Source organism: Dermacentor variabilis, chromosome 11 (assembly GCF_050947875.1).
Source record: "Dermacentor variabilis isolate Ectoservices chromosome 11, ASM5094787v1, whole genome shotgun sequence".
In the NCBI taxonomy this organism is placed as follows: Eukaryota; Metazoa; Arthropoda; class Arachnida; order Ixodida; family Ixodidae; genus Dermacentor; species Dermacentor variabilis.
In genome coordinates, this window is record NC_134578.1 from 49,620,327 (window position 1) to 49,646,584 (window position 26,258).

The following is a 26,258-nucleotide window of genomic DNA, read 5'->3' on the forward strand; positions in this document are numbered from 1 at the left end:
ATGACGCTGGCAGCCCGGCTGGCGGCGATCTTCTGCCTTGCCGCGTCCGTGAAGCATAGTGAGATTTCCCAGTCCTCCCAGGTTTGGAGTGGTACCGGCCTGCCGGGGGGAGGAGAAGCCGGGCAGGCCAGGAGTATATGGGCGAGGTTTGCTTTCGGTGCAATGCACAAAGGGCAAGAAGGTGGGATGGTTTGGTAGTTGGATAGGAGGGACGGAGTAGGAACGTTTGCAGGCGGCACCATAGGTGTTGCCCCCTGGTAGTGAGGGAAGAGTGGGGGGTGGGTATATTTGCCTCTGGGCACGAGCATTCGCGATGAGCTCAGCGAAGGTACACGCAGGCTCCCTCGAGAAACCCCCCATGAGGCCGCCTGTGCCCGGTTCCTTGACCCTCGGGCTAAGGTATCGGCGGCCTCAGTGCCGGGGTTTCCCGAGAGCGCGGACACTCAGATGAGCTCAGCGCTGCGAGAGAAGGAAGGGTTCCGGGTCAGTATGTGGAAGGTGGCAGGGTGAACTCTTCATCTAGCATAATTTAGCAGAGTAGCTTTAGAATCACTCAGGATGTGGGTAGCACTGGAGCTGCCGAGTGCTAGCGCTATAGCGATCTTTTCCGCTTCCTCTGGGTCTGTTCCCGGGGGTAGCTCTTGTATTAAGAGAAGGGTGTTCGGTGTGTAAGCAACCGCTGACGCTCCGTGCTGATCACATGCAGCATCTACCCATATTGCATTCTGTTCATCGCCATACCGTTTCTGAAGGGCTGCTATTCTGGCTTTTCCTCGCTCCCGGTTTTTGTCGGGCTGCATGTTGCGGGAGAGCGCTCGAATGCGTAGCGTTTGACGAATTCTTTTAGGGAAATATGATTAGCAGGAATGTTATTTTCCAGTTTAGAAAGTATATGTCTTCCGGTAGGGGTGCTGGCTAATCAGAGATGTTGTGCCTGTAGGTGTGCTTCGGTTAGTTCTTGCATGGTGTTATGGACACCTAACTCCGCCAGGCGTTCATTACTCGTGTTTTTGGGCAGGCGGAGCGCTGCCTTGGCAGCTTGCCTGATTATATAATTCATTGTTTGGGTTTCGGTTGCATTGAGGTTGAGATAGGGGGCAGAATACAATACTCTACACATGGTAAAAGCTTGTACCACTTGCAGAGTATCTGATTCATGCAGGCCGTAAGCTTTATTTGTTACTCTGTACATTAGTGGTGTGGTGGCTGCTAGTGTGCTCTTTAAACCTTTGATTGTTTCAGTATTTCTCCCACCTTTTTGCAGGTAGAGGCCCAGGACTCGAATGGTGTGCACCTGCGGGACCTCTTTATTGTGCACGTATGATTCCGATAGGAGTATATGTTTTACCCTTTGCCGGGATTAAGAAAAGTTCAGATTTTTCCGGTGAGCAGGTGAGGCCTACCTTGGTGACCTCATCCTGTATTACCATTGTGGTTGTTTGCAGCGTTTCTTCGATTTCGGCGTCTGATCCATATGTACTCCACAGGGTGACATCATCTGCGTACAGAGTATGGTTAAGATGGGGAAGTTGCTGCAGCTTCTGTGCGAGCGGAATAAGTACTGCATTGAAAAGGAAAGGCGACAGCACGGAGCCTTGTAGTGTGCCCACATTTGCTAGAGCGTAGCGGCGTATACGAAGGTTGTCTACGCACATGCGGGCCGTTCGGCTCTGCAGGAAAGCCCTTATGTAGTTGTATGCTCGTTGGCCAACGCCTAGGTATAACACAGCTTTTAGGATGGCCTCGTGGGTGACGTTGTCGAAGGCCTCCTTGAGATCAATCGCCAGTACCGCTTTGGTGTGCGGGAGTCCAGTATAGCTGTCGTGAGTTGAAGCATGGCATCTTGTGTGGATACGCCAGATCGGAATCCAATCATTGAGTGTGGGTATTGACCGGTGTCTTCCATGTGGCCGTGCAGTCTAAGAGTATGCCTAAGCTAGAGTTAAAGGGCGGGGCGCTTATTTTCTGGTGTAACTGGTTTCTAAGCTTTGGGTCTTAGAATAACCCTTCCATGCATCCACTCCTCTGGCAATGTGCCACTTTGTCAATGCTTGTTGAAGATACTGGTAAGTTCTCGCAGGGAGTTGTCATCGAGGTTCCTAAGAGCGGCGTTTGTTATGCGATCTTCGCCTGGCGTGGTGTTGCAGAGTCTATGAAGTGCTGCTCAGACTTCTTGTATAGTTATGTCCCTGTCGAGTTCAGTATTTGGTGGCCCGCGGAACTCGGCTAAGGGATTCGAGGGGCCCGGCGAGGTGTGTAAGCTCCTGAGTGTCTCTAGTAGCGCCTGCTTGTCGCATTTATGGCTGTGTGTTAGTCGAGCGATGATATTTCTAGTATGTTGTTGACTTTTCATGGGATCAATTAGATGTTTTAAGGGACGCCATTCTCGAATGGTACTTAGATTGCCTCTGAGACCTTCGCATATCTGCTGCGAATTCTGCCTACAAAGTTGTTGGCTATAATCCTGAATTTGTTTTGCAAGCTCGGATATCTTGTTTTCGAGCTTCTCATTGCATTTTTGCTGAACGTATCGTTTCATGATACTTTCATGTGCTCCTATCATATGGGCCAATTCTGAGTCCATAACTGGGACTTGATCTGGGCTATATTCCTTGGTACACGCCGCTTGGTCCTCGAGGACCTGTGCTTTCCAGGTTCGCGCATCCACCGGTCCAGTCTCTTCGTTTGCTTGCCGTTGTTTTCTAAATTTATCACAATTGATTAGCTTATGTTTTGTTCTCGTACGAGACTCTTGGGGACCTGAGGCTTGAACTTCAATAATCTGGTGGTCACTGCCTAAAGTATGTGTTGTTCTACTCCATTCCAAATGGTTGATGCGTCCGTCCATCGTGAGGTCCGGACTTGTGTCCATCATTCCTGTTGTACCTTGCCTGGCAGGGCAATCGAAATCATTGTACACCGTGAGCTGAGTCTGTTGAGTTTGGGTCATAAGAACCTCCCCTCTGCCGGAAGTTTTCTAGTATTCCCAGTCGATGTGTACGCAGTTACAGTCTCCGGCCACTGTGATTAGTTTTGTATTTGCCGCTGTGGTTATTTTCGCTATTAGGTTAGCAGAGCGCATTGCTGGCATACTCGATGGAATATAGCTATTGGCGATGAGCAAGGAATCCTGTTGAATCTTGACTGGGATTACTTCAAGGACTACGTTTTGGACTTGTGTTTGGGAATGTAAGTTGTGTGTGCCTTACGAATAGCTTGATGAAGGTGGACACAACTGGAGCACTATCATTTGGTGCGTGATAACCAGTATCTCCCGAGAGCGAAACACTAATTTTAGGGTCCTGTAGCAGAATTAGGCCTGGTAGGTGTTCATCATTTAGCATGAGTTGGATTAGCGCTTCTCGTTTACGACATAGGCTGCGACAGTTCCAATGCCAGTGTTTTAAAAGGGGAGGTGTAGTCTTCGATTTAGGTGAATCACCTGCCGTTTTGCTGGCCAGAAGGGGGGGGGGGTGATTTGGGGTAGGGGCGCCGCCTGCATTTGGTTGGTTGCCTCCGCCACCATTAGGCTCATTTTTGTGCGGAGCTGGGTACAGAAGGTATCTAGTTTGTTCTCTAAAATTTTGAAGCGTTCGTCAGTGAGGCAGCCCATGCGAGTTTCGAGTGTTGGAAATCGAGCTTCGAGTGTTTGTAGGCGATTTTCTGGGAATTGCTGACGTTGATCGCGAATCTGCTGTTGGAAGTCTGCTAGTTTCGCTGTTAATTTTGCCTCAAGTTTGGCTTCAAACTGAGCCTCCATCTCAGCTGTTTCGTCTGACAACGGAAGAACTTATTTTCTTTTCTTTTTTGTAGGTGGTGGGGAGGTTGAGGTTTCTGCGGGATATGAACTATGAGTGTCTAGGGATAAAGGGTGACCACGAAGGGTGCGAGGGCTAGGTGATGGTTTGGGTAATGGGTAAGGGGTTGGATGGGGGGGTGATGGCCTGTCGTAGGCTTCTTACCTCTTCTTGAAGGTGGGCCAACTCCTCGTCCCGCGGGTCTGATGTAGTGGCGATTCCTTCTGCCCATGTTAGCTCCTCGGGGGCCTTCGTGGGGGCTAATGAATTCCACTTTGGGAAATCTTCGGGATGTAGCTGCCGTCTTCCGGTTGTGCTCTTGTTAACTGAAGGCTTCGTTCTTTATTGTCGCTTTGTTGCTTTGCACCATCCTGTTCCTGTAAGGTGCTCGCCGCCGCACAAGGTCTATCGGGGCACGCACTGAAGTCTTCTATCTTCCCCGCATCTTCTACATCTCGGTATTTTCTGTTGTGGGCACACATTGTGTCTGTGTCCTGGGGCGCGTCAGTTCGTGCAGGCCAGTGGTCGCGCCTTATATGGCGTGCACAGGTGCACTCCCCTACAGTAATAATTTTACGGGCGATGGGTCCCTGGGCAAAGGTTATAGGGATGGATTTAGACTAGGGGGGGGGGCGGGCATGTGTCTTGCTAGTTGGGTGCCTGCTTCTGGATTTCTCGCGTGTAGGTCTTGTAGAAGCTCTTCTTCCGTTTCATCCCAAAAGCATTAGAAATCACGCTTCGTACTGTGTCCGCCGCAGGGACTATACGCTTTGGCGTTTAGGGTAATGCTTCTGATTTCAACCAGGTTAAGGGCTATTTCCGGGTTAGTGGTGGCCACTGTGCACGTGTTGTTCGTTGCGTGCACGCGTAGTTGCACTTCTGCTCCTATCGGTATCTTCGCCGCTTCGCAGAGGCCGTGGAGCAGCAGCGGCGGCTGCATCTTTGATAAGAAGAGGCCCCACTGCGAGCGGAAAACTACCTTTATCGCATGCGGTGGCAATGAAGCCATTCAGCGACTTCTGCGCCTGACTTGCTGCGTTGCACGCATCTGCGCCGGGTGCGAGCAGTACCTCGGACGCCACATCGACGCGGGGAGCGTTTTGGTGCGTTCCTCCCATGCGTTATGTTTTCTGCATACCCCGTTCATATCCTCCCTTGGAGATTTTGATTGGGACTTGCATTCATAGGTTCCGATGATAATGATCCAGTTTTCTAGGCTAGAGTCCTTCTCCCGAAGGGTAGTTCCTTCGACTTGTACTTCCATCATTCTGGGCTCTCGGTGTTTCGCCATGCCATAGGTCTCGCGCCTCGCTTGGCGCGGCCTCTACGGCGTGTCGGTCTTCTCTGGTTGATAATCCGGGTTTATTCGGCGATAGGGTCACCCAACCTGCAGAGCGGCCTCCACGGACCTTGCGGTAGCTGTACAGCAAGATCGATGAAACTAGGTGATGATTTACTACGCATCGGTTTTACGGAGCCGCTAGCCGTTCCGGGAAGCGTCACCCCAAAGCGAAGAGGACCCAGCAGCCAGTCCCGGGAAAAAGGCGGTCGGTGGGAAACGGTGAGAACGCCGCTTCCGATATGTCTCCCGGCGAAAGCGGCCCGGGCAAGGGCGGTCGGTGAAGGTCGCGTCGCCTCGGTGGTTACGGAGCGCGCCGACGACACGTCCGTTTACTTCAGCCGACTGATACCCTCTCTCCTGATAAGGGAAGCGCAGTAGAGGACCACAGAAGACTAGGTGGTGCGAAGAAATTCGGAAATTTGCGGGTGCTAGTTTGAATCGGTTGGCACAGGACAGGGGTAATTGGAGACCGCAGGGAGAGGCCTTCGTCCTGCAGGGGACATAAAATAGGCTGATGATCATGATGATGCCTGAAAAGTATATTGCGGCCCAGTTGAGATGGCACTGATATTTTCAAATTCGCCACTGAAATATGATTGATATTTCGTTGGGCTTCTGGGTTTTTATTCATATCGTTGTGAAACCGCTTTGCTATTCAGACATACATGCCCCGGTGCCTGCTCATAACTTTCCCTAACGCAAATAGAAGCAAAGTAGAGATTGATATATTTGAATGACCTTTATTTACACTAAAGATGCGGGAACATGAAACATACATAAGGCACAACTGCATGGAACCTGGAAACATATGCTAGTACCTACAGCACTCTCTGAAAAACACTATACATTTGTGTTTAATCAGGGTAATCATTGTGGTCTTCACTTGTGACATAAATTTATGACTCGAAGGCAAAGTGACTCAAAAGACAGGGCTTATGCACACCCTTGTAACAACTAACTTTGAACACATTAACTGTTGAAGCTGGCTTGCATGTGGGAACACACTAAAACATCTGAATACGTTACAATAAAATCTTTCGCACACCAACACATCAAAGGAAGAGTTACGGCTGCCTGTGCCAAGGCAAAATAACAAATATACTCGAAACAAATGACTTTACATAAATATATACAAGCTTTAGCATACGTCTTTCACCGCAGTTAAAATCTGATGACGTAAAAGATTTGTCTGTTTGTTTGAGCTTCTTGTCCTCGAGATGTATATCTTTTCATGTTCAATTATTCTTTAAGATAGCATAATTCAACATAGCTAATAATTGACGAGACATCATTTAGATAGTTGTCGGGCATGATGAGAAACATCTGAATCATGTGTTTCTGACGAGCATGGTTTGCTTTCTTGAGAAATAAAGTTCTAACGCTGTTCTTTACCTAATGCATCTTATCGCCCTGGCACAAGTCAAGGTCTATCTGTACACCATTTCATTTCTAATGTCAATTTGGGGTACAGAAGAGTTTGTTGGTGGCGTTTCCGTAATTTAGTGAGCTCATTTTCAGTTAATTTTTCTTGACTTGCTCTAAGCTAATGAAAGCACTTTTGGGGCCTTTTTCACTATACCCAGCAGCTAACTGGTACCTCTGTCAATAAAGAGATAAGGCAACACTAATACCTTGAAACACAAGAGAAAAAATAATTATTTACCACAGAAAAATTGGTAGTAACACACAACTGACAGAATTTTTAACAGCCAAATAAGTGGTGACCTGCACTTTCAGCATCAATTAGCCCAGGAATAGTGATTATAAAGCATGAGAAAAGGTTCAATTGACTGGACAGCCAGATGGGTGAGGCAGTGAAAAACGCAAATAAATGAATATACAAAACACCAATTACCACAATTGCATAGACAAAAGTTTAATGAAATGCCACCAGAATTTCGCTGCATAAAACACACGAATGTTGCATAAAATTTGGGACAAAGCAGTAACTGAAAGACGAAGGAAGCGACAGCATCCGTGTTGAAAAAAATTGGAACGAAAGTGATATACATGCATATTTAAACTCCCGAGAATTTTTCCCCAATATATACAAAAAGTACACGTGCACTTACATCTTAAAAAACGCTCCCGCACCTGGAGAATGCAGCACAGTACGAAGCAGCGCCATGAGAACAAAAACCAGAGCTTAGTATGTTTAACAACTGCGAATGCTTGCATACCTACAAACAAGCACATGACATGTCATGCCTTGAACGAATGAAATTAATAAATCTTACACACAAATAAAGTTACCATCACTGTTATTGGCTGCCTCAGGGGACTCCTTGAAGTTGAACTAGAAAAATGTGCATCACTGTCAAAAACAAAGAGAAAATGAGAGCCTATAGCGTTCTTCCAGAATAAAACAATGCAATCTTCATGTATCAATTCTACGTACAGATCGGCAATTTGGTGTACATACATATTTGACCAACCACCAAGAAGAGACGAGACGGAGGAGTTAACTTTGGAACACTCATGAACGCTGACTCAACTGGAAGTCTATTCGTGAAGAGAAAGATCCTAAACACATTGGCCAACTTCACAAAGAAAAAGTCATGCATGCGAAGCAGAAACAGCCCGGTACAAGAATAAAGGAGCGAAAGATATCTTCTGTAGAATAAACATGTGCGTCAAAAACAAGGAAACACATGACAACTGAAAGATTTGTCCTGTAAGCGATAATACTTAACGAGAAATGCTGCAGCAAATCTTTCCCACTAAGGGTCATACAAACCTTGCTTATGCGTTTGCCTTCTTGTGACCAATAAATAATGCTTCCATAATTCCTCTTGTGTTCTGGTCTTTCTGATGAAACAATCGTTCTTTCTTCCCTATGCAGCAGAAAAAAAACTGCTTTGTTTTATCACGAAGACCGCAGCGCCAGAGGAATTACGGAAGCAATATTTATTGATCACAAAGGAAACAAATGCGCAAAAAAGTTATCTATTGCCCTTAGTGGGAAAGAGTTGCAGTTCTTAAAGAAGTATTTTTCCTTCGGTAGTACCACTCATCGGACAAATCTTTCGTTTTTTTTTTCTGGACTTCTCCGAAAGTTTTCGTTTCTGACGCACGTTTTTTCTACATGACATTGCTTTTCCATATTTTTGTCTTGTCACATGCGGCTGTTTCTGCCACGCATGAATGGCTTTTTATCTTTGTCAAGTTGACCAGTGTGTTTAATACCTTTGTCTTCAAGAATGAACTTTTAATTGAGCCTGCGCTCGTGCGTGTTCCTACCTATTTCGTCGTCCTCCTCTGGTCGCGCGGCTGCTTCAAGTTTCGCTACTACAGCTTACATATGCCGGTTTTCACGCTCAGTGGGCCATTTGAAGCTTTCGCATTAAAATGAAAAAAAAACGCGTTTCTCACAAATAACGCGAATCGTAACTGCCGTGTTTTCTGTCGCGACGTGTCATATCGCCTTGTCAATCACTCGCCAGGCTGCGCTCTCAGCACTGTTTGGCGGCTGGAGGCAAAGTGCAAAACACAAAATGCACGATCGATACTATCAGACGCCACGCAAAAAGGACTGAGATTAAAAAATTAAATTATAGGGTTTTACGTGCCAAAACCACTTTCTGATTATGGGGCACGCCGTAGTGGGGAACTCCGGAAATTTCGACCACCTGGGGTTCTTTAACGTCCACATAAATCTAAGTACACGGGTGTTTTGGCATTTGGCCACCATGGAAATGCGGCCGCCGTGGCCGGGATTCGATCCCGCGACCTCGTGCTCAGCAGCCCAACACCATAGCCACTGAGCAGCCCGGCGGGTTAGGACTGCGATTATTACTGCTTTCTTGAACGAAACGAGAAGGGGAAGGGAGTCGTTAACCTTCATTTATCAAAAGCGCGTGTCCGGCGTGGCTCACGATTTCATTTTGCTCCTATTGATATCTGTAGACGAGATAAGCCACGCTTCTTGGAGACGCGGCGCCTCAAGGGAAGGTGCGCTCAATAGCTGGTCGCAAATTAGGGCAAGCCCATTCCTGCACGAAGTTGTTCTTCGCAGCGTTACACATCCTCTGCGCCCTTCGTATCGCTTGTGATTCATCTGTCGGTAAGAGACCGCGTATTCACGGAAATTATATTTACGTATGGTAAATAATCATCGCAGACGCCTCGCGACATTCGAGATTACCGCTACATTATGGTTCGAGATATATGCTATATTTCACGAATAACTGTAGCAGGTTGTCTCCTATACATGTAGGAAGCGTATTAATAATGTGGTAACAGCGTATTGTAATTGCATGCATAAAGTCGACATGCTTGTGAAGTTCCAATAATGCGTGCTCATATGAAATCTGGCGAACAGTGTGCGGCGATCCCGTAACTTTCTACAACCGAGGTCCAATAACGCAGCTGTACATTGTTGAGGTAATAACGACGAAACGATTGCATGGAAAAATATCAGAACAATATGCCATAAGTCATTTGTTTGCAGTCTATTTGTTATTTTGCCTTCTCACGGGCAGCCGTGACTCTTCCTGTGATGTGTTCGTGTGCGAAACATTTTAATGTAACGTATTCAGATGTCCTTTGTGTGTTCACACATGCAAGCCAGCTTCAAGGGCTGATGTGTTCAAAGTTAGTTGTTACAAGGGTATGCTTAAGCCTTGCCTTTTGAGTCATTTTGCTTTGTAGTCATAAACTTAAGTCACCAGAGAAGACCACAGTAATTGTTCTCAATAAATTCAAATGTATAGTATATTTAAAGTGTATTTACACGGTTAAGAGTGCTGTAGATACTAGTATATGTCTCCAGGTTCCATGCACTTGTGCCCTATGCACTGTATTAATGTTTAATGGGCCCGCTTGTTTAGTGTAGATATAGGTAATTCAAATATGTCAGTCTCTCCTTTGTTTCCGTTTGTGTTAAGGAAGTTATGAGCAGGAACGGGGCATGCAAGTGTGAATAGCAAACCAACTTCGAAGTTATATGAATAAAAATTCACTAGCCAAACGAAATATCAATCATATTTCAGTGGTGAATTTTGAAATCTCAGTGCCATCTCAACTGGGCCACAATATACTTTTCAATGACTGCCACGTCATTTCGATGGAGCATCCATGGTAACCCAATGACAATTCAACAAAACGAACACAGCCAGCTGTCTAAGCACAATCCACTTTCAATATTAAGTTAATAATTATTCAACAATGAGACACCTAACGGTGTTTCAATAAAATTTCGGTGGTCAGTATTCCAGGGCCCTTAACACTTAACCCAATATTATTGCAACAACCTCTCCATGACTTCACAATACGAAACTCAACATTGACCAATGCAATTTCAATGCCTTCTCAAATTTTTTTAGTTGGCCTGATTGACGACAGTTTGAGTGGCATTCGATTCCGTGGACACGCGTACCAAGTTCGTGTGGGCAACAAAATACAAAACTATGAGCTGCCTTAATGTGTGTACGTGAATACCCGTATCTGCATGCCTCCCGACGGCTAATTGATCCAATCTTCTCACATGCTTTCGCACTTTCCGAAATGGGAGTTGCTTTTGTTACCGTTCCCTCGATTCACATCGCAGTTTCCCTTTTATTTAGCTACTTCGGTCGCTTTGAATAGTTGGGCAATCTTTCACAATAAACAGAGGCACATATCCAATGCCCCAAGTTGTCTACTAGCTTGGCAATGTAAATAATAGCCGGCCTAGGCCTATGTCTATCGCGCGCGGCGCAAACGAACGCGCGCTCTTAACGACGATCCCCGATCACTCCCCATGGTGCATATTCTGATGCGATCAATGAATCACGGAACATTACGGACGCATCAGTCGACACACGAAGGGGCAAACTCGCTTCTCAAACGCGATGCCAAATAATACCACGACGTAGTGTATTTCGTAATCGCAATGCCCCAGTTGAACCCCTTAGCTATTTCCAATGCCCCACGTATCCTGCTAGGCACCCCGCAGGGACGTCTGCGCAAGCAGGCGTTTGGTGTGTTGCGACACCACGTACCCGAGCACACGAGGGTAGGACCCTCCCGCGTGTAGCCGTGCGCGGCTTAGCCGTGTCCGGGGAAAGGAGGATCCTGGGAGTTGAGCCGATGCCGGGTGTTCGGACCTTTAAGGCCCCCCGGCGGAGGCAACACACCTCTTTGGCCTCTGCTTCACGTAGACGGCACCCCCGGACTGACCCACCCGGGGGGAATCGGCAGTCGCCTTTTCCTGTCTCTCTCTTCGCACACCTTCGTCTTTCCCTCTCACTTTTAATCTTTCCTGTCTTCTTTTTCTTCTGATAGTTTCCAACATTCCTGGCGGCGAGGGTTAACCTGGTGTGGTATGACCTACCTTGGTTATAACATATGTGGCTATAACGACGACGTACAGTTGGCATGGTAGGGCTTGTTTCACCACATACCTTACCTTGTCCCCTTGTTAGGCTCGGTGGTGGGTGACTGGCATCGTCGCTGAATACTCAATATATTTCATGGGAACTTCCAACCCCTTTTCAACTGATCGTCCCTCTAAAAGGGGGCGCACCGATGCTACATTTCAATTTTCTCTCAAAGCCACTCAGACTTTCCCGAAATTTCACGTTGTTCACAGTGAAAAAGCTGACAAGAAGGCAAGAACGATTTCACCATTCGTTGTGACGAAGTATCTCACAGAGACCATTGGAGGCGGCTATAAAATCACCAAGCTGGCCAGTGGCGACTTATTACTCGAATTGAAAGACAAAACACAACATGACAAGCTAACGAGCCTTGTAGAACTTGGAGACATCCCCGTCAGTGTAACAGCACTCCGAACCATGAATTCGTCCAAAGGCGTAATTTCTGACATTGACTTAATGGACTTGACCGAAGAAGAACTCCTGGAAGGATGGAAGGATGAAAACGTCATAAACATACAAAGAATAAAGATCAGACGGGACAACAAGGAGCTGCCAACTAAGCACCTGATAGTTACCTTTGGCTCTAGCACATTACCAGAGACATTAGAAACTGGATATATCAAAATCAGAGTACGACCGTACATCCCCAACCCGCGACGTTGTTTTAAATGCCAGAGGTTTGGCCACGCTTCCCAGAGCTGCCGAGGGCGGCTAACATGTGCGAAATGCGGCATCAACGATCATTCTGCAGATGACTGTAAGGTTGAGCCCCGTTGTAGCAATTGTAATGGTGGCCACCCTGCATACTCTCGATCATGCGAAGTCTGGAAAAAAGAAAAAGAAATAATTGCGATAAAGGTCAAAGAAAACATAACTTTCAGAGAAGCAAGACAACGCATCTCATCAACATTTACACAGACCGCATCTTTCGCCGAGGTGGTACGTCGGGGGGCAGCACCACAACGGCACTTGGCGGACGCCAGCACCGCGCATAGCGAGCGTGTGGCAACGCCACCCGCCCCCATGGTGGGAGCATCGAAGGCTGCCCTACCTCTCCCGAATTTGACCACAGTGGAGGCCTCTGCTAGTGCTGGCACCAGTCAGCCCAGCTCCGAGGTCAAGAAAAACCCACCAACCACCAGGATGGTGGGCTCCAAGGCCTTGTCTTCCGAGACAAGGCTTTCACGGAAAACACACCGCTCGCAAGAGCGGCTGTCCAGTGCCTCTCAAGAGGCCATGGACACAACACCGAGTCAGAAGGCGCAGTTGACGCCTAAGGAGCGGCGCGATTTGCCGATCGCTCCAAAAAAGACAAATCTCCAATTACAGGGCCCCGAAAATGCAACATAAGCTAAACGAAGTTCGTTATCTTTGACACATAGCACAACATTTATTTCAATATGGATACACTGATTATTCAGTGGAATATCAGAGGCCTGCTTTGCAACCTCGATGATATCCAAGAACTCCTTAATCAACTAACTCCTAAAGTGCTGTGTGTCCAAGAGACTCACTTGGAATCTAAACACAAACACTTCCTACGTCAGTATGTTATTTTTCGGAAGGATCGCGATGATGCCCTCGCATCATCCGGCGGCGTAGCGATCATAGCTGACAAATCTATAGCCTGTCAACACTTACAGCTACAAACACCCCTTGAGGCAGTGGCCATTCGAGCTGTACTGTTAAATAAACTGATAACCATCTGCTCCCTATATATACCGCCGCATTTTCAGCTCCACAAACAAGAATTCCAAACACTAATAGATCAATTGCCTGAACCATATCTTGTGCTTGGAGATTTAAATGCGCACAGCAACCTATGGGGCGACTCGCGCTGCGACGCGAGAGGTCGCTTGATTGAACAGTTCCTTTTTTCTTCAGGTGCATGTCTTTTGAATGGGAAGGAGCCCACGTATTATAACATGGCAAACAAAACATACTCCTCAATAGATCTTAGCATAGCATCTCCTACTCTTCTACCTTACTTTAAATGGAAAGTTATTAAAAACCCATACGGGAGTGATCATTTCCCTGTAGTTCTAAGCACACCAATGGCTAATGAATGCCTTCCACAATTACCTCGCTGGAGAACTGACTCGGCTGACTGGGAAACGTTCAAAAAGCTTGCTTGTTTATCCTGGGACGACATGTGTGCTTTAAGCATAGACTCTGCGGTTGAATATTTTACGGTTTTTCTCCTTGACACCTCCTCCAAATGTATCCCTGTAACAAGCGGATTGTCCACAAAACGCCGTCTTCCGTGGTGGAACGATGAGTGTCGAAAAGCGCGAAAGAAGCAAAACAAGGCATGGGGTTTACTTCGGGATTCTCTGACAGCAGAAAATCTAGTCAATTTCAAGCAGGTCAAATCCCAGAGTCGAAGAACGCGGCGACAAGCTAGAAGAGAGAGTTGGAGAAAGTATCTATCATGCATTAACTCTTACACTGACGAAACAAAGGTTTGGAATAGAGTTAATAGAATAAAGGGTCGACAGTCTTACTCTCTGCCTTTAGTGAATACTCAAGGCGACAGCATGCAAGATCAGGCGAACTATCTTGACGCACATTTCGAACAGATATCCAGCTCGTCGCACTACTCTGAAACATTCCAAACGTACAAAAGGCAAATAGAAGGACAACCATTAGAACGGAAAAGCACAAAATACGAGACATACAATAGACCCTTTTGCATGGCAGAGCTTCAGGCAGCCCTGAACAGCTGCAACCAATCTGCCCCCGGATCTGACCGCATCCTATATGAAATGCTTAAGCACCTGCCGCCTGAAACACAAAAAACACTTCTTTGTCTCTACAATTCTATATGGTCGTCCGGCCACATTCCCTCTGCTTGGAAAGAGGCCATCATAATTCCTATTTTGAAACAGGGTAAGGACACTTCTTTGGCAAATAGTTATAGGCCTACAGCATTGACGAGCTGCTTATGCAAAGTTTTTGAAAAGATGGTAAACAGTCGCCTGGTACATTATCTGGAAATTAACAAGAAATTAGATCCATATCAATGTGGCTTTAGAGAAGGCAGATCGACGACAGATCAGCTTGTACGCATGGAAATGTATATCAGGGAAGCGTTTGTCCACAAACAGCTTGTGTTGTCCGTGTTTCTTGACATGGAGAAGGCGTATGATACTACGTGGCGCTTCGGGATTCTTCGGGATCTTTCTGCATTGGGCATTCGCGGTAACCTGCTGAGAATAATTGAAAGCTATCTCTCTGACAGGACATTTCCTTTTAGAGTTGGCAACGTGCAATCTCGACCATTCATACAGGAGACAGGTGTACCGCAGGGTGGAGTACTGAGCTGTACGTTATTTATTGTTAAAATCAATTCCCTCCACACCGTATTACCTCGCACACTCTTCTATTCCGTCTATGTGGACGATGTACAGATAGGGTTCAGGTCATGCAATCTTAGCATTTGCGAGAGGCAGCTACAACTTGGCTTGAATAGATTCTCAAGGTGGGCGGACGAGAATGGTTTCAAATTGAACCCCCAAAAGAGCACATGTGTCCTGTTTTCTAACAAGAGAAGTGTACTACCACAACCCGATATTAACCTTAATGGAGAAAGACTAACTTTCAGCCCTGAACACAAATTCTTAGGTGTTATCCTGGACAGAAAACTTAACTTCATTCCCCACCTAAAATATCTTAAAGAAAAGTGCCTGAAGACCATGAACCTCCTCAAGCTGCTCTCTCGAACAACCTGGGGCAGTGACAGGAAGTGTCTGCTCAGCCTGTATAAGAGTCTCGCACAATAACGCCTCAACTACGGAGCCGTGGTGTACCACTCCGCAACAGAGAGTGCCCTAAAGATTCTCGACCCAGTCCACAACCTCGGTATACGACTGGCAACAGGCGCCTTTAGAACGAGCCCTGTTGAAAGTCTCTACGTTGAGTCCAACGAATGGTCCTTACATCTACGAAGAATATTCTTAAGTTTATCATACTATATTAGGGTAAAATCAGACACCGAACATCCATGCCATTCGATCATTAGCGACCTGCGTGCTGCCAGACTTTACAGTAACCGCCCACGTATTACAACTCCTTTGAGCCTACGCTTGGAAGCAATGACAGAAAAAACAGAAATACATCTCCCAGAAAATACCCTAATGCCTCCCACTCGCATTCCACCGCCTTGGGATTGGCAGACCATAGAGTGCGATACCTCGTTTGTCGAAATAACAAAACATGCACCTGAGGCACACATACAATCACACTTCCTCGAACTCCAAGCGAAGTACTGCTGTGCCGAATATTATACAGATGCTTCCAGATCATCTGCTGGTGTCGCGTATGCAGCTCTTGGGCCATTTTTTTCCATCCCGGATTCTCTAAATCCCAACACAAGTATCTTCACGGCTGAGGCGTACGCAATACTCTCTGCTGTAAAACATATCAGACAAACAAATCTGAATAAGGCCATCATTTTCACAGATTCATTAAGCGTAATAAGGGCCTTAATGAGTTTTCGAAAACATAGGAATCCTGTTTTTAATGAACTATACATAGAACTATGCTTAGCTTTAATATACAACCAAAACATCGTCCTATGTTGGGTACCTGGCCATAGGGGCATAAAAGGCAATGTAGCTGCTGACGAAAGCGCAACGTCAGTCGTGTTTAATGAAACGGATGCGAATAAACCCATAGCAGCAACAGAACTTAAGCCATTCTTACGCCACAAACTGAGGAAGCACTGACAGGACCAATGGGATAATGCAATAGAGAATAAGCTACACGTTATCAAACCAAAATTAGGGAACTGGATATCTGAAAGAACAGCAAGACATAAGCAAGTGCTTCTTTGTAGGTTAAGAATAGGACATACTTACGCCACTCACTCCTACCTTTTGACGGGAAGCGAACCTCCGACATGTACGAAATGTGGCAAGAGGCTTACAGTTATCCATGTTCTTATCCAATGCACAGAAATAGAGGCAGAAAGAAAAAAGTACTTTCCCTCTGCTTATCTCCAACACCTACCGTTACACCCAGCATTCTTTCTCAGCAATGAACCCCTTTTTACTTTTCAATCAGTATTAGACTTTCTAACTGAAACGGACACCTTACAAGTGATTTGGCCAGGCTACTTGTAGCACGGCCTCCACCTGGAAGTCGTAGCTGCAACGAAACCATTTTCTAGAGCACGTGTCTCCCAGCCCTTGCTTTCAAGGCCTTGCTGAGGCACTAGTGCTACAGATTCTACATATTTTACTGATCATCCCTATCTCGTGAAACATCTATTGTCATCGGAGAAACGATCAATCACTGTCATTTTTAACATATAGGTATTCTTATTTTACGCACTTTAGAGCGAATAAATTTTAGGTCCTTTTACATCTTCATTGCACCAAATGCTTATTTTGCACTTTTTATTGAATATTTTAGGCCACTATACAGCCGTGTTTTATTACTCCTCGCAAATAACACTCACATACCATTGAGAAGCACTCATCATCGACTTGGTGCTCTTTGGCCACATCTGGCCCTTGCGCCAATAAACACTACAAATCGATCAATCAATCCTGGTAGGCACATTGTTGGAATGGCCATTTATCAAGCAGCCGCACTTCATGCGCTGGTATCTGTTGAGGTTCGGCGCTATCTGTTTACCACAATTGCGTCTGCATCCCCGTTGGGTCACATTCGAACATGCGTTACTGGTAATTAAAAGGGACCCATGCCAATTTCGCATACGCACTTTCGAAGTAAGGGAGCATATCCAGCAGCACATGCTTAATGACCCAAGTTGTCTGCAAGGCCACACAGGGGTCAGCAACATGATTGATATTGTGGCACATACCGAATGGCCCATGTTTCTGCTCTGCAGGACAACTACCAGAAGTGAACTTGAAATAAGTATGTACCAGGGTCAAATGGGGTAAAGATGATTGATAAAAAAACTGACATTGATGCACGGGTCTTGGTAGGAGGAGAAGTTGCGCATGCGTGAACTGTTTTCGCACGGTAATGTATTTTAGAGGTGTTATCTATGCACATATCTTGGGAGGAGTTGAAGTTGCGCATGCGTCGGAGGTTATGTGCGGCAATGTAAAGTTCAATAAAGTACAGTTGAAAGTCTAGCGTCCGTCCGTGTCTAACGCCTTTTCCTTGTGTACACGTCCTTTGTGTTTCGCTGATACCCTCTTTTTTCAAGGTCATCATGCACCAACTGGCCCAACAGCTTGCGCTAATGAGCCAGAAGTGGCCTCAGTTGCGTTTCACCCCACAAACGACCACAGATGCACAAACTTCAGTACGAAAAGGCCCAAGAAAGCTCTAGATCTTAAGGGAATTGTAAAGATTTACGGAAGAATATCTTGAAAAAGAACATTCTGGATGAGCAAACGCGTCAGTACTGACGTATCCTGCCTACATTTCGCAATGCTTCAAGAAACCAGACAACAATGTCGGTGTCCAGGCTTCATTTCTCGCCTCCCGTCAACGGCTGGGGAACTTTTAGGCGAGGAAATCAAAAGGGCAGCACACGCGCACGCGTTCGAGCAAGCAAATTGTAGGCAACTACGGCGTTTCATCGGCAACATTCACCGAAGAAAAATATGGGGGCACGACATCGTTTTAGACATGGAGCATTCACCGATGCTTCTGTTCCAGGTGCACCTACTTCTGCTGGCCCTGCCGTCGTCTACCGCATCATGTACTACTCAGGAAGCAGTCAGCACGCCAGCAACTAACCGCTCCGTGGAATGCCCGCCATCGCCAAAGTTGGGATTCATTCCGGCCTGCTGCTGGCAACCAGGAATATCAAGACGACATGCCGGCACTATCAGCACGGGATACGCAGCTTATGAGCAATCATTCGGCGCCGCCCGGCTGGGGCACGACATCGTTTTAGACATGGAGCATTCACCGATGCTTCTGTTCCAGGTTAGTTACCTGAATGGTTGTTCTTGCCTGAAGAGCAGCAATCGCTGTCTTTTTGTGGTGTCGTGCCCCAGCGAGCTGCCACTTGCTATCAAACGCTGTAAGAACTTGTTGTGCTTGTTCATATGTCGGGTTCGCTTACTTCTTTCTGGAGACGTCGAATCAAATCCTGGTCCCGTTGACCTAGCTACCATTTTGGAATCGTTGCGACGTATCGAAACCGGTCAAGATGAAATCGAAATGACCTGCGAGCCCTTAAAAGTTGGCAGGCATCTGTCGACGGCCAACTGAAACAGATATCCGTTAGGCTTCAGACTGTTGAGGGTGATCTCGAATCGATTAAAAGTTTTGGCAATAGGTCGTTACCCGAGTCTCCTGAAGAATGCCATGCTATCTCGAGGCAGCTTAAAACAATAGAGATGCGTTGCGAGGATGCCGAAAACAGACTTCGGCGGTGTAATTTACTCTTCTTTGGCATCTCTGATGATCGAAACGAATCATGGCCATCATCTGAATCTAAAGTTATCAACTTGTGCAGTGAACACCTTGGCATCACCATCGAACCCACCAAAATAGAACGCGCACACCGCCTTGGCCAGTTCAACAGAGAGAAGAACAGGCCAATAATTGCTAAATTTACCTTTTTTAAAGATAAACAAAACATAATAGAAAATGGCTATAAATTCAAAGGCACGGAATTCGCTGTTCGCGAAGATTTTTCCCTTCAAACACGCATCGCTCGACGCAAGCTCATTGCCTTCGCGAAAACCAAGGGCGTACCGTTGAAGTTAACCCTCGACAAACTGCGAGTAGATAACACTACTTACAGGTATGACTCGCTGTCCGATACTGTGGTACCAATTTCGCGATAGCTAGAAGTTAACCCGATAACATGCGCGTCTGACAACCCCTCTGCTGCTCAACATACACACATCGAGCCTTCGTACCTAGCTTTATCATTTACTAACATTCGTAGTATAATTTCTAAACGCACCGAAATCGTATCGTACTTGGAAAATAGTAACTGTGATATTATGGCACTAACGGAAACTTGGCTCTGTGACGGCGTGAATGACAGCGAAGTTTTTCCTGATACGGAGGACTATGTCATTTATCGCCGAGACAGACATAATCGAAGGGGAGGTGGTGTCTTGCTGGCAACAAAGAAGCACATCACTTCGTTTATAGTACCGATACCCTCCGCTATTGAGATAGTGTGGGTTTGTATAACATCGACACTGTCAAAGTCACTTTACGGAGTGTGTTACAGGCCTCCTGACAGCACTGATAACTTCGTTTCTAACTTGCGTGAGAACCTTACTGCTGTTCGTTCTAAATTCCCTAAAGCTGATATATTCATTCTTGGCGATTTTAATTTCCCGGACATAGATTGGCCTAACTTAAGAGGCAATTCGCGTGCATCTAATGACTTTGTCCAGCTCATCCTTGATTTTTCTTTTGAGCAACTAGTCTTCCAACCAACGCGCATTACTAACGTCTAAGACCTTGTTCTAACAACAGCACCTAATAGAGTTAGCACCATTTCAATCACTGATGGGTTCAGTGACCACTCGTTATTAGAATTTACAGTTCGCACACCTTCATGTACACGTAATCTAACAACAAAACGAATATTTGACTACAAAAGAGCAGACTATAATGCCATTAACCGAGATTTACAAAGCTTTTCATCTAGATTTATCGCAACATTTTCTCAACGATCAGTCAACAAAAATTGGTGCCTGTTTAAAGAACAACTACTAGGTTTAGCAAATGAATACATACCTCAGATCTCATTTCGCACCAACTGTTCCAAACCATGGTTTAATAAAACTTTGAATGCGTTAAAAAACAAAAAGAAACGTTTATACAGGGCAGCCAAAAGTGTCAACACGTTAGGTTCATGGAATAAACATAAAGCCTGCGAAAAAGCCTACTGCAGTTCCCTTCGTCGTGCAAAGCATAAATTCTTTTCCGATGACCTTCAGTCACTGATAAAAAGTAATCCTAAGAAATTCTGGAAAACTATCTCCTTCAAACAGCACTGACACTCCCACACTCGTGGATAACACTGGTCTTCCCATACCGCGAGAGCACTGCGCATCTGTATTAAACAACTACTTTCTTTCCACGTTGACAAAGGAAGACCATTCCAATATGCCAAAGATGGCAGACTCTGATTACCAATATATGACTCCTATTACCGTAACAGCCGCTGGAATCGCTACTTTGATTAACAATCTCAAATTATCGAGTAGTTCCGGATTTGATGGCATCAACACGAAAATCCTAAAGAATACAGTAGTCCCTTCCAGTACAATCCTTAGTCATATATTTTAGCAGTCGCTGTCAACAGGGGAGCTGCCGAATGATTGGAAAGTTGGCAAAATCATACCCATCTTCAAGTCAGGTGACAAGAGCGATGTGAGTAATTACCGTCCTATATCACTAACCAGCGTTCCCTGCAAGTTACTCGAACACATCATTTTTAGTAATGTCGTTCATCACTTAGAATATAATAACTTCTTTTTTAAACATCAGCCTGGATTCAGAAAAGGCCTTTCATGTGAGACACAACTAATTGAATTCACTACGGATCTTTTTCAAAATATGGACGACAATGCTCAGACTGACTCAATATTCATCGACTTCTCTAAAGCATTTGATCGCGTGGCTCACTGTCGCCTCATTTCCAAACTCTCATGCTTAAACCTTGACGAACTAACAATTTCTTGGATAAGAAACTTTTTGTCTTTTCGAAAGCAGTCCACTGTCATTGACCAGTACTCTTCCCCTTTCAGTAACGTAACATCAGGCGTACCTCAGGGAAGTGTCCTTGGACCCTTACTCTTTCTAATTTTCATCAATGACTTGCCATTAAACATTACATCCAGTGTTCGACTATTCGCAGATGACTGCGTTATCTACCGTCAAATCCGCTCCCCCGCTGATCATATTGCTCTTCAACGTGACCTTCAATGTGTCACTAACTGGTGTTTGGATTGGCAAATGACCCTAAACACTAACAAATGCAAACTGATGACATTTACTCATTTTCAGTTACTCACTTGACAATAGTATCGTCGATCGCACATCTTCATACAAGTACCTTGGAATTATTCTAACACCTAGCCTTTCATGGTCATCCCACATTGAGAAAATAACGGCTAAAGCATCGCGCACTCTCGGATATTTAAAACGTAACCTTCGCAGCGCTCCTTCCCTCACAAGAAAGATAGCCTACCAAACATTAGTGCAACCGCAGCTTGAATTCGCAGCTTCTATATGGTCACCTCATCAGGCATATCTAATCCATCTTCTCGAGTCGATCCAAAACCGTGCTGCACGTTTCATTGCCAGAGATTATAGCCCATTTTCGAGCGTAACTAACATCAAGCTGTCGTTGTCGCTTTCATCTTTGGAATCTCGCAGGAATATAGCATTACTTTGTCTTCTGCACAAAATCATGCATAATGTACGCCCATCTACTTTACCACTCGTTCGTCCCTCCCGCACATCTAGACGCCTGCATAATCATCTCAGTTTCCAACGCATCTTCGGTCACACCAATGCATTTAACTGCTCAGCTTTGCCACGTGCGATTGCACTGTGGAATGGTCTTCCTGATAACCTCGCTGACATTAATGACCCATTAACCTTCAGACAAAAAATCACTGCATATTTGGCTAGTACTTAGCTAAAAACAAGTATCTGTTCAGTTTTGTTACTTTTAACTTCATTGTTATTTATTTATGTAAGCATTTGCTCTAAGGTTGTTTGCTTTACTGTATACTGAAAGCTGCGTTTACCTTTCTTGCTTTTTATCATTGTTTACTTCGCGTTCTTTGTTTATTATTTGATTCTCGTTTTGTTCATATTTATGTAAAAAAAACTATGTTTTTGCTCTGCATTTGTTATTTTGTTATCTGTACCGCCCCCCTCACGCAATACTCCTTCTGGAGCCTGTGAGGTATATGAAATAAATATATTGACACGGTCATATTTCTACACAGGCACAATATAAGAAAGTGCATCTAGCCGTCTTATTTCTTTCCTGTCATCCACCGTTCACGGTCGGACAATCCCGTCGATCACGTGGGTAGACCACCGCTGAGACCACAGGCGAGACAAGGAAAGTAATTGTAAGAGAATCGCTGCAGTGCCGCGGCGCCACACAACTACAAGCAGGGCTCAGCAACCGCAGTCTTCATTATGCAGAAATTCGGACTACATCTATCGTGTTCCAATAATTATCTTCGTATTTTATAGAATATATTTTTTTCAGAAGATCTTTTACCTGATATTTTCGGTGGATGATTTTTTGCATAATGTTAACCTTTCTTACTCGTCGAATGTCCGATTGGCTAACTCCGTAGACGACGTAAAGTGCTGTTTCAAGATTCTGCGCTTCATCACTGTAGATTTAACCAATACCGAGAATAACAGGAAATGAGAAAGATTTTGGCAAGGTCACAAAGCCATAGCAAGAGGTAACGATGCAGGGACTAGCAGCGTGTGTATTTTTTATTTTATTGTCGTTAGAATGCGACTGTGTCTGCAAGAGTATGCGGGTACAAAGCTCTGTCGAATGTTGACAATAAAGATGCCTTACATAAACAGCCTTAGTGAACTTCACCCTCCACTGTGGTCACACCGAAGAATTCCATGGTATGCTTGCAAGAATTCAATCTTTACCTTTTTCACTTTTTTTTGCCCCAGTGACAAACAAAACGGACGCAAACCAGAAAAGCTCAGGCTCGAACATGACGTTGACCTTGGCGCCCGCTGCTCCCTGCTACGCTCTGGTCACCGCCTTAACACTTTCATGAAGTGGCTTTCAACCAGCTTTCTTTTTTAGTTAAAACCGAATTCCGAGAAAATAGTTGAACCTGCTTTCGCGGTTCCCCCCCCCCCATCTTCGGTTGACGCCAAAAAAAACATTACTCATAGCTATAAGGCTCTGATAAATAGTGCGTCTGTATCGCGTCACTGCAGACCATAACTGACACTTCCTACTGAAACCTGAAGGCAGCTCAAGGGCAGAAACGCTTGACAAGCCAGCTATTAATACGCCCTGGTTGGTTTCTAACATGAAAAGATTATTCTTTTGTTAAACATCCCGGTTATATGTGAGAAGCAGGACCTCCGCATACGTGGGCAATGTTACCACTTAACTCAATGTAGAGTTTGGTAAAATCTGCTTTTCTTTGCATATGTGCAAAGAGATCGACATGCAACGTTGTGTGGGAGGGTTGTCAAGCTCGCGCTGCATGTCGAATCGTCGCGTGGTTCCGCAGTATTGAGAACACACTTTATGGGCTGCTTTTCGATGCCCGAGACGACAAAACGACCTGTGTCAAAGCAATCTGGACATTCTCGAAAGCTGACGGCCAGAACATAACTGAACCACCTTCATGCATTTTCGCCGGCATCTGACTTGACATCCCGCATTAATATGTTGCTCAATTTTTTCCCGAGTAACTTTGACAAGGATTCAGGACAGTGAGCGATGTACCGTTCGAGGGGACTGATCATGGTTGTTCTCGTTTTCCAGATGACATCTTTGCGTCTGATGTACTGTGCACTCCAAGCTACGTCAAGCAAAATATACGCGTGTATGTATGTATGTAAAATAGGTATGCACACCTTAGTCTTTTCGAAGACGTAGTAGGCGTCATGAACCATACGTCAGCCTATGTGAACTTTGTTTTGAATTTATCATCCTACAGCTGCCAGGAAATTAAGCTAAACCTATGGAAGGCTGCCTCGGCAGATATTTCTTTACAATGGAGTGCCTGAGTGGCATCTCTTCTTGTGGCAACGCACGCCATTTGTAAATGTTCGCTGACTCAAATCTCACATTTGTGCTGTGATTGAAAGAAACGCAGGAGAGAAAGAAAGACCACTGGACATTTACTTGTATAGAACGGAGCTCGCCTCAAGAGCGGTTCTGGGGAATGCAGAAAAGAAAAGGTTGCCCGAGAGATTTTTCCTTCTCAAATCACGATATCCGTAAGCATTGAGAAAGAACTTTAACAAACACTCGCTGAGCTCAGTAATTCCAGCGCCTGTGACGCCTTTCTTTCTGTGTATTAGCATGCCGTGGGCGGGAATAGCAATCTCGCAATTAATGACGATATATGTCAGCGCACAGAATCCCAAAAGGACACATAGTGTAAGAGCATAATTGCTGTACGACGAATTATCACCGCAATGAGACTTCCGTTGGTTGTCATCGCCCTTTTTCTGACCGAATCCCATGCAGGCAAGGTTTATGATATTTTTCTGCGAAATCAAAGCATTACGTGTTTCCGCGAAGAAATGTGCAAACTGAGGAATTCAGACATAATTGCAAGCGCTAAGAAGACATGCGACTAGACTTTAGCTATCTCTTAATCTTGAATACGCACCAACTAGCTGAGATTTCTACCCTAATTCTATTAACTCGTTCGTGATTAGACAAAATTCCCACAGAATTTAAGCTTATTGGTCGCACAACAACGTTACGGCGCCCTGATTCTTGTCTTTCCAGCATTTAGACCATTGCATTGAAGACATCTATTATAATGTATCTATTGGATTCGTGACTTGGAAGGACAGTTTTTCAGGACGAGGGTATAAGAAGGGCTAACATCATGTATGCGTGTCTTGGACACGCCGAAGCTTTCAAGTTATTAGTCCTTGCCAGCCTGCTCAGCTTCCTCATTTTAAGCAACCGATCTGCACTTACAATATGCGTCCTGTTATATGCCATAAGTTTTCTTTTGTCAATTATGCTGCCCTATTCTTTAAACTTGAGGGATGTAATACCTGACATAGGGTTGCGATCGTCTGAAGTGATTGTTTAGGTTTGCATTGTGAGAGAAATTACCGATCACGTAGTTTTTTTTTCTCACCTGCGGCTAAGTACGGCACCTGTTTGAACGTCAAGCTTTTACTCCAAGAGGCCGTTCGCATCGTGCTTCCCCGAGGAAAAGCTTCGGACCAGGGCTTCTGCGATAAGGCCAATTTTAAAGCGAGCGCCTTTCTTTGCCGCTTTCGACCTTTTTTGTGGTTGGCGGCAATCGGTGGTGGTCGGTGGTCGGATTGGCGTGCAAAGGTACACAGAAACGGCCCGTATTCTCGCACACGCAATTTGCGGAGAGGGGGAGGGGACGGAGGGGAAGGCGGGATTATCGCTCACTGGCTCCTTGGTTTGTTTGTTTCTTTCTGGCTGTTCGCTTGCCTTTACAGCCATCGTCGACGGTTTCTACAGTTTCTTTTCATTGCCTACGAATGTAAGTCTAAAGTTTGGACTGCAGTCAGAATTTAGAAATTAACACGAAGTTTCAGTACCCTCGCCGATTTTAGTTTGTGCGTCTGAATTAAAAAGGAACTCCGAGACTATTTTACCGTTTCGGCGAGCATTTTGGTTCGTATACTTTCTTTAACGGGTATGCACTAAGAAAAAAAGAGTCTCCTTAGGATACCCCAAAGCGGGTCAAGGCGAAGGCCTGGGCGTTCAAGCTACATTCGTTAAATTACTGACATTCTCATTCGAATGCACTATTACGTCTTTTTACTTGTTTTCTCCCACCAAAAGTCGTTAGTTCGAGTACCTTACTTGTGCACTACCTTAATTACCTGCGTCTGAAAACCATGACCGAGCCGACGACCATCGTATGTAGAAGCTATAGGAAAAGCCAGAGCTGTCAGAAATGGAGCATTCAGAAACCTTTACCCCTGGATAGACAATCGACAGCAAAAATAAGAAATTTTTTAGTAAATTCAAGTTTTTGTTGGTAAGGTGATGTAAGGGGCACAATGTCACTCCAGAAGCACGGAAGTAACGTTGTATCGACAAGGCGT

General features: G+C 45.4%; 1 protein-coding gene across 1 annotated transcript in view; it reads left to right on the forward strand.

The window, feature by feature from the left end:
* Nucleotides 1-26,258, forward strand: part of LOC142563259 (venom metalloproteinase antarease TserMP_A-like) — a 73,243-nt gene continuing 46,985 nt past the window's right edge. Inside the window, exons 1-3 of the mRNA XM_075673812.1 lie at nt 1-81; nt 1,265-1,318; nt 4,709-4,900. Coding sequence (XP_075529927.1) covers nt 1-81; nt 1,265-1,318; nt 4,709-4,900 — 327 coding nt within the window. The remainder of the gene's footprint in view (nt 82-1,264; nt 1,319-4,708; nt 4,901-26,258) is intronic.